Source organism: Teleopsis dalmanni, chromosome 1, assembly GCF_002237135.1.
Source record: "Teleopsis dalmanni isolate 2A chromosome 1, ASM223713v2, whole genome shotgun sequence".
In the NCBI taxonomy this organism is placed as follows: Eukaryota; Metazoa; Arthropoda; class Insecta; order Diptera; family Diopsidae; genus Teleopsis; species Teleopsis dalmanni.
Window position 1 is genome coordinate 203,462,262 of NC_051846.1, and position 9,780 is coordinate 203,472,041.

Below are 9,780 nucleotides of genomic sequence, written 5' to 3' on the forward strand. Positions count from 1 at the left end.
ATAGTATTGAAATTTAACAATTATATATAAAAATATATTAATAATTAATGGAATTATTCTATAGCTGGTTTATGATTTCATTCTAATATAAACACAACAAGTGAATTTGTTAATAAAACTTTCACAACAAAACTCCAGAAAAATGTGCGAACATAAAATTCAAGTGCAGCTTTGGATCAATTGGTTAAGGAGCGCTGACTCTAAACTTCAAATTTGGCAGGGCACGAGTTCGATTCTTGGTACTTGTAGTCTCAAAAAAAAATTATTTACGAATAATTAAATACAGAAATTATTTCCAAGACCACTGATGATGGCTATTTGGCAATACTCGAAACAGCTGTATGGTCAGCCAATAATTCAATTAATTAAAAAGTAACCTGTGAGTTTTAATAAAAAAATGTCAAATTGTTTACTGTATATAATATTATTAATTAATTAGTATTTTTTATTTATTTTTTTTAATATTGTTTCCACTTTTTTATTTTGTTTACTTATTTGTATTTTTATACATTTGCATTTTTGCTATTTTTATACGCGTTTTTATTTTTATACTTTTGTAACGAAAGCAATTTTTGGCAAAATGTATTCAAACACTAAGTCTGCATACACCCATTTAGATAAGCAGAAAATCTTAGCCAATGTCAAGCCTTTGACATATGTTGAAGCTAGACGTAAGGTGGTGCCACTTGCTCAAGCTCTCTTAATCGAACTATATGAGTCGGGCTGCACAAAGTGTGCTAGCGGTTTCGAGGCGATTATTAGAAAGGAAAAGGAATTACTTAAAAAAATAAATACATATTCACCTTTAATCAGAAATGAGGAACTTTTAGTTAAAATATTTAATAACATCAAAGCCGCTGAAGAGCTAAGTGTAAAGGAACTTTGTGGCTCATATAGTGAATGCTTTCATTTACTGTATTGCACCATTAAATTACTAGAACCGTATGAACGTTCACATGAGGTAATAGTAGGCGAATCATTTCTCTTTATAGCGGAGCACTGCGATAAATATATTGCCAATGCAAAATCAAATAAAGATCAACTTTGTACAATTGTGGATAACGTTCACGTATATTTTGAAGGGATCGAGAGTATAGCACGTATTTACTTCTCGCTTGCCAAGTTTTTACAGGATACAGGTAATATGAAATTTCTTATAATCATTTAATACAATAAATTCTTATTTTAGGTAGAGGGGACCTAACTGCAATTCAATATTTTGAAAAGACAGAAATGTTGACAAGGTCACAAGATTGGGGAACTGAGGGATCAATAGGTTTGAGTGAGCGTTACACATTACACCAGGCAACGGGGGAACGTTTAACTATAATGTTAATTAAATACAGTAAAGTGGTGCAGAAAACAAATTCCGAAGAAGCGATTGATTATGCAAGAAAAGCAATATTAACAATAGCAGAGAGTAAGATTTTTTCAAAAATGTTGATCTCATGGTATAAATAAATAATTATATAAAATGCTATTGCAGGAGGCATAAAAAACAACTTATATCTTTTTTTGGACGCACGTTTAACACTCGTAGAAATTTTATTAGGTAACAGGGACTTTGAAACCGCATTTACCCATATTACAAATATGAAACCTTATTTCCCAAAAACAATCAACGATGAAGATACAGATCAAGTTAAAATACTATTCTGTAAGATAAGTTTATACGATGCAATCTGCGACGGAGAGTATGTACTTTTGCTAAATTGTATGAACTATTTTTCAAAATTTATTTGTTTATTTTTAGATTAGATAAACTTGAAAGTTATGAAGAAAAGTTTGAGGAATGCCTACTACTAATGAAGAAATTCAATTTTTCGCATTTACATGGGAAAGCATTACTTGAGTTTGGCAAAATTCTATGGCAACATCAACAGTTCGAGAAAGCTGGGGTTATATTTGAGGCAACTAAAACTGTTTTTCTACAACTGGGTGATTTTGAAATGCATAAAAGAACAATATATGTGTTTGCAAAATTAAAGTCGGAGGAAATTTTTAAGCCATTCTTAAATTTATTGCAAGGCAAAGGCTATGCTGTTTTGCCTGTTATAAGAAAATGGAAATATCGCAAAGCAATATTTTGGATTGAAGATAATAGTCGTGATATAACACTTCAAAGTTATGATGATGCAATGTATGCTGAATAGAATTAATCCTTAAGTATCACCCATAAGTAGAAAGTGTAATAAACAACAAATTTGTCAAACAATCGAAAACGTAATATAATATAACATAATATAATTATATAAAATTTATAAAAAATTATTATGTATACAACATAACGTATACAACATTAGTTAGTATATTTTATGTTATTATAATAGTAGGCATTAATAGTAGTGCATTAAAATTTCGCTGTCATAATAACCAACAAATTCTGCTACATCATGTTCTATATAATTATTATTATTAAATAATATACTTTGAATAATGCACACCGTTCTAAAAAATCTATTGTGCGCCTAAAGGCCCAACTAAAACAATTGTAGACTATTTATAAATCTCGTAATGGCTGTGGGCTTAATTTTTCCTATTTGCTTTGGGACTAAGATCTCACTTCCAGGGTAATCGATTCTACGTCTTGCCGCCGCTCGGCAGTTGCATAGGTTATGTCATGATTGAGTCGATAGAAATATTCGCACCTACATTCTTTACGTGGTAATTAAGTCTACAGTGTCCTGTAAGAAGTTCAGTGTAGATTTTAATATCGTTAGCGTCAACTTTCATGTGTTCAGAATCGGTGAATCTTTTTGACTGCCGCGTACCTGTTTCAGCTTTCCAGTGTTCAAATAGATTTTGTTTCTCCCGTTCACATAAGTTATTTGTGATGTTCTATATTGTGTATATCCACACAAAGTAAATCAATAATTATTAGAGCTAATTACAATATTACAGCCATTAGCACATTTATGGTATATTCAAAAGTCAGATGAAATAAACCAATAACATATTTTATAATATAAATTATATAGGAATAATCAGAATAATACATTCAGAAATAACAAAAAGAATCATGTTTTTTTTCTAATTGTGGAAATTATTCCAAAAAATACTGATGAACTAAGAAGGCAATAAACAACAGATTTAAGCAACTTTATGGTTAAATTCACCTTGGTGAAACACCTTTCCCAAAACGTTTTCAAAACATTTCGCATAAAATAATACCAACTTAATGGCCAGTCATTTCTTTGTATAGATTAAGTTTATTAAGCAGAAAAGTATTTAATATAAAAAAAAAAAATTCGCAATATAAAAGAACTAAGAAACTCAAGCTATTCAAATTATTTAATGAAACGATTTCTAATACGAAATAAAAAAATGTGTTTTTTAAACATTGAAATGTATTTACCATAGATTCACGTCGTTTTATGATGCCTCATGCACAGTTCATAAGAAGCAATTAAAACAAAAACCACACATTTACAGATTGATACTGCATATGTACGGATTTCAATTAGGAATTTATTTGCCCCAAGCAAATTTCTAATTTGAAATAAATTGAAAGTTTAGTGGTACGTTAGTGTTACTCTTAAGTGACTACCGCAATACAAATAAAGAGTTGCCGTCAAAGCAATTTGAGTTCGCCGGTGTTATTTATTTTTGTAGATGGAATGTGCCCAAGACCTCAATGTGACATTTCAACCCACAAAACCAACTGTACCCACAACCCACACCTTTCAAGTTAACGTTTTGAAAAGATTTTAAGTATATATCTAAAAAATATCATCTTCCCTAGTAGTCTAGAGGAAAAATAAACGAATTAGTGAAATGGTTTTTATAAGAAACATCGGATATTATGTTATGGAGTGTTACTTTATTGTGTAGGTGGCTTACTATACTCAAGAAAAAACAATCCTTATCCTCAGAAGACAGAGAAAAAGTAATGCAAGCTATACAGTAAGGGAAAGAAAAATAGAAGGGCGATTGTAGCAATGTTGCAGACGGATATATGCTAAAGAAAATAGACATCCATCGAGTCGTTTTACTATAATGATAAAATGAAGATCAGGGCTGAGCATATAGTAGACACTTGCATTTAGTCTTGCACACATTGTTAAAACACAATTACAAAGAATTTTTCGCTTAAATAAACTTTAGCATTCTAATAACGTCAAGCTTATATCGTCTAAATTGGGAACATAACCTGACAAAAGCATTATTAGCTCATATATCTAAAATTTCCATTTCAAGCAGATTTTATTTTTGTTATCAAGTCTAACCCAAATGGAAATTTCTAAAATATAAAATACCACATCTATTAATTAAATAGTTAAATTCACATTTAAATTTAGCAAAAGATTTTAAACCATTTCCACTAAATTACATGCATATTAACTTTTTCGAAATTCATGAATTATTGAACTGCAAAATCTATGGAGAGATTCTCTCCATCGATTTCGATTGCCAGTCTACATACTTTACTTACACCTTGATCATCTTGGTCTACATTATGCTTCGACACAGATATACTTTACAGGCCTTTATCATGAAACGTAACATAAACGGATTTACTTATGTGAGCTAGGTGCCCGCTCGTTCTAGCCTACTTAATTTTATTTATATCACTATATATGCTTCTAACTAGATTTAGATGTACTTTTCCAAACTGTTGGTAGTGGTTAGTGTCCGAAATCATATTGTTTTATATAAGGGATCAACATTCTCTGCAAACCTTTTTTCTCGATCGCCGCTAGAGAGTCAAAGAGCTATTTACTGAGAACCGACGATTCGTAACTATACGTGAGCAATAGTATACCTAATATCTTCTACAGTAGTAACTTAGGGGTTATGGTAAAGTTATTGAATGTTGTTGAAAGAACTTTGATAGACTCTAGCAAGCTAGTTAAATCTATTTATAAATTTAAAGCGCTTTAATAAGTAATGTATCTATATTGAATGTATTTTATTTATTTGTGAGTTAACAGTAGAACTAATTTTAAAGTAAACTAAGTATAATGGTCCCCGAGTCTCCTCGGGGAATATGCAGATCTGAGGACAATTATTGCTTAGTCTGATGGAGTGATAAATAGTAATCCGTAGAGTGGGGTTATGCAGAAACCTCGCTGTTAATAGAAAGTAAAAGTGCTCAAGTGCATTGACTCAACTAGCCTCAACATAATAATAAAAATAAGGAACTGGCCATTCATTTAAGAACATATTTATGCTATATACTTCAAAATTATTATGACACCCTACGTGTTAAAGTCTCACTTCGCCACTGTGGGGAATAGAGATACTTACGTATTATTTCAGCTACAAATTTTTATGTTGAAATATCAATAAATTGAAGAAAAAGTAACGTCTTTCTCTCATTTTTATAAAATATTAAGTAAGTTTTTTTGAAAGGGTATTAAGAAAATATTTAAATTTTGTTTTTAATTTTATTGTTATTTAAATTGCAGCAATAGAATATGATTAGGTTTATATCAGCAGTATCTTTTTCAAAATGAAAAAAATAAATTTGAAGTTAGAACAAAATTAAAGTTTGACTAACAATCATAATCATTTAATCTTCTTTAAAATAGAAAGGCATAAAAGGATTAAATCTATTTCTACTGCACCATTTTACTGAATGTGTTGTAATGTTCCTTTAACCCAATACATCTTGTTTACTTGTTCTGAACATATGGGCCAACTTTGTTTACACATGAGAAGAAATAGAGTAAAATTTATAACTTTCCAGTGAAGCAAAAAAGTACTAACATCAGAGAACGACAGTCACGTAAGAAACGTTAAAAAAGGCGCAATGAAGCAAAATATTTGAAACGGAAGGAAATGAGAAAAACTTCATAACTGTAATCACACTCGTATTTCAAATAAGCAAACTTCATATTTTAACAATGAAGAAAAATTATGGCTTGCATGCTGTAGGCTTTCTTTTCCAATTTCCATGGAAACGTAGTCATAAGGAAATCATCACAAAGTTTGAAAATTGCTGCGTAGTTAATTTTCATTTTCACGTTACGTATACGCCAAGGTGTGCGGGCAATTTTTAAGCATTTGCACATTTTGTGTAAATCAAAAAACAGGCCAACAATATTTGAAAATTATGAAAAATTATTTAATAAATTATTCTGTGATTTTCTATTTAGAATTTTCCTATTTCACGAAATGCACTCGATTTCGTTTTGCCCACAATTTTTGCCAATAAACAAAAAAGTTGAAACCAAATCCGCTCAACACGTAAACAATAAAGATGCAGACAACGTCGGACTGGCAGACTGGCGGACTGGCGCCGGGCCTAAATTGATTTTTTATTCAGCAACAAAAGTTGTGTGACTTTCATCTTTTGTATGTGTTGCGGTATTTTTCTGCACGTAACTTCAATTCTATAATTTGTATAATGGTAAAAAAAGATACTTATTGTTACCGGAAAGTGTGTTTACCTTGAACTCTCACCATCGCACCGTTAAAAATTGGTTGAATAAAGAAAACTAAAAGCTACGGTTTGGAAAAAGCAAAAAAAAATATATACATTAAAACCGTTTTGTATTTCATTTTTTTTTTTGAGCACAATGAAGGTACAATAATTTTAAAATAAAACACCTAGTCCCATAGCGTATACAAGCGGTGGATAGCACCACAAACCAAAACCACTTTGACGATATGAACTTTGAATAAACCACTGCCCTATTAAGATCCACTTGCAGTGAAGGGGTTAGAATATTCCAGCGGTAGGCATGTCTGTCGTAAGAGGCGACTAAAATCCCGGTGCCATGCCGACACTTGTATAAGAAGTGTGCATGGTAGTAGGTGTTGTCCCAGCCTGCGACATTTGACCAGAGATGGCAATAACTAGTATTACGGGGTTCAGTAGCTCGCAACGAAACGGGGTTCAGTAGCTGTGTTTAATACCCAAACTTACGAGAGGAGAATATTTATTAATTCGGTGTGGAGTTGCGTATTCACTATCGGTTTAGATGGGCCTCGCAACAAACCAAGGTGGAAGTTATGTCTTATACACATTTATTTATTGGCACTGGTGGAGTTCCCTGAAGTTTCAATGGGGCGTTCATCGGCGCAATATACCGATACGTCTGTGAAGAACACCGTGATGTTAAGTCTACACGGCAGGAAATCACGTTAAATTATTCTGGACTTGCCCTATTAAGATATTAATACTCTATCCTACAACCTACTAAAAGAATATGAGATTCCTTTTAGGGTAATATATACCTAATGTGTTATATATGAACAAGAAAGTATAATTAAATTTAACATTTATTAGTCATTAATTAAGAGAAGAAGACTTCCTATGTTATTGCCAAATTGTGGAAGTAAATACAAGGGTGATTGTTTTTAGTCCGTACAAACCAGACATATCACTATTGTAAATAATTATTTAAGTAAGTGAACTTTAATTAAATGTAAAGTAATAAACCAAGCCATTAAAAGCTACAACACTAATCCATCACTACAGTTCCGGTAAATACGAGTACTTAGATCAAAGGGATATACTAATGAGACTATTTAATTATTTATTTCTGCTCTTGGATTATGTAGCTTTCTGAAAGTACAATAAATAACTATGTTACACTAGTTTTGACTTTTTGTGGATATACAGCAATAAATCCAGTGTTGTGTATTAGTTTTTTATGCAAATGTTGTGCAACTTGAAATTGTCAGCACATACGAGGGAACAAACATGACCCGCATTTTGACTAAAAAGTGCACGTGAATTTCTGTTGCATGTTTTAGTACAAAGCATGCAACAATTTATTTGGGGTAAAAAATATGAAATTTTTGAATTTCATAAAATATTTCAAATATTTAAATATAAAAATTAGTTTCACAATATACGAGTACGAGTTGTAAACGTAATTCACCAAAGTATCTTAACGTTAACCCTAACATATATTTTAGGTAATATTTAACTTAATATCTTAGATTCATTATAAAAGTTTTAAAGAATATTTAATTTATTTATCTCTAATATTATTCATCATATACAATATATATTTTTACAAAATATTTTTAAATCTAATTAGTAAAAAATTCAAACAAATGCAGTAGGAAGTGCATGAAAATACTTTATATAGGAAATGATATTACCTTCCTTTCCATTTGTCTGCTTTTTGTAGTGCTCATTGAAGTAGTAGTCATTGAAAGATATATAATTTTCCATCAAAAATATTAACTATTGAATATAAAATGTCTTGTGTTCATGAAGTTGATGATATCTAATTTTAAAGCTACATATATCCTTTAAAAATTGCAATATTCAAAAATTCATTAAACAATTTTATTATTTATTTATCAAAGAGAAGAGAATGGACATGGCTTAGTCACAAATTAAGAAAACTCAAACATGATATCACAATCACTTCTCTGGAATAAAACCAGCAGTGACATTGGTACCCTAGAAGGTCATGAAATACCTAGATAACTTGTTATTATACTACTGGGTTATAAAGACCATTATGCAAAACCGGGAATACTACTTTTATTATTATTATAATATAATAAGCTAGAAAGCACTTCGACTTAAACATATCCTTTGTGCATAAAATTAATCTTTAATCCTGTTTGCGAATTATTGTAAAAAAAATTAATTTATATAGAACTTAAAAAAATTTTGCTGGCCCCACTAGGTCGCGGCTTTCTAACGTATGTCTTTACTATGTCTGAGCTTTGGAAGAGTGAATTGAGAAGTTATCACAGATTGCACTGTGGTAGTAAGAGATAGACAAAAATGACAAAAAAATTTTCGAAAAACCAGGATTTGATATGGATCTAAATTTTTTTTAATATATACATAAAAAGCATATCACGTACTTTAATAATATTATACTTATTATTCGAATAGCTAAAACATCTGCTATAGTCACAGAGCTCCACTCCTTTGGTGGTCACATTCTTAGAGTGCAACAGGGTTTAGAGAGCAAATTACATACAATTACAAAAAAATTCTTTAACTCGATTTCTTCGAACCTTTTCTTTGCAAAATGGCACTTCGAGTTATGGAAGTTTGACTGTAGTTCTTATATTATTGATTGCTTTTTTGAACCTGGTATTAATGTTAAGAATTATTATTATTTATTTAAATTTATTATTTTAATTTATATATTTTTTATAATTATTATTTATTATTTTATTTTAGTTTTATATTATTTAATTTTTTTTATTTATATATATATAAGTATATGTTGACTTTTAATATGATAAATGAAAAAGTATATTTATATTTAGAAATTGTATTTTTTTTAAATTTTCTTCAACATTTTTACTCTTTATTCATCAATTTTGAAAAGAGCGTGATTTGTTAAGGTCAATTATTACATTTTACGGTTCCGATAAGTGTTTTGTATAAAAATAAATTTAATAAAATCCAAAAATAATTTTCCAAAATGTAGCAACTGTTAGAGCAATCTTTAGCACGACTATAAACAAATCTGTTTATTTGTGCAATTTTATGAGAATGGAAAGATAGTTTTCTTTTAGCACTTAAGTGTGGGAAACAATTGACATGCCGGCAGTACTTGAGAATGCAAACAAATTTTAAAAAGCTACTTAAACCACTCATCGTTAAATGATGGCCTTAAAATTGCGGTAAGAGTGAGTTTCACGAGTTTGTTCCATTTGAGTTTTAAGATCAGTCGATTAGATTAGTCTTATCATAAAGAGTCCGCACCATTCTTGTTTGTGGACAGTTCTGTAGTTGGTGAGTTGTTAATCTATCGTTTGAAACCTTTCTCTCATATTTTCGTTTAAACAGAAGGTCCTATTCTTATTTTTAGACAATTCTGTAGTTGATGAGTTATTAATCTATCGGTT

The 9,780-nt window shown here is 30.2% G+C and overlaps 1 protein-coding gene across 1 annotated transcript; it reads left to right on the forward strand.

Annotated features, from left to right (window-relative positions):
- The first annotated feature begins 496 nt into the window (after positions 1-496).
- LOC119671442 lies at positions 497-2,222 on the forward strand. Its single transcript, XM_038082071.1, has 4 exons — positions 497-1,139; positions 1,190-1,420; positions 1,487-1,694; positions 1,754-2,222. The coding sequence occupies exons 1-4, from the start codon at positions 581-583 to the stop codon at positions 2,151-2,153; spliced, it is 1,398 nt and encodes a 465-aa protein (XP_037937999.1). The 5' UTR covers positions 497-580; the 3' UTR covers positions 2,154-2,222.
- Positions 2,223-9,780: the final 7,558 nt, after the last annotated feature.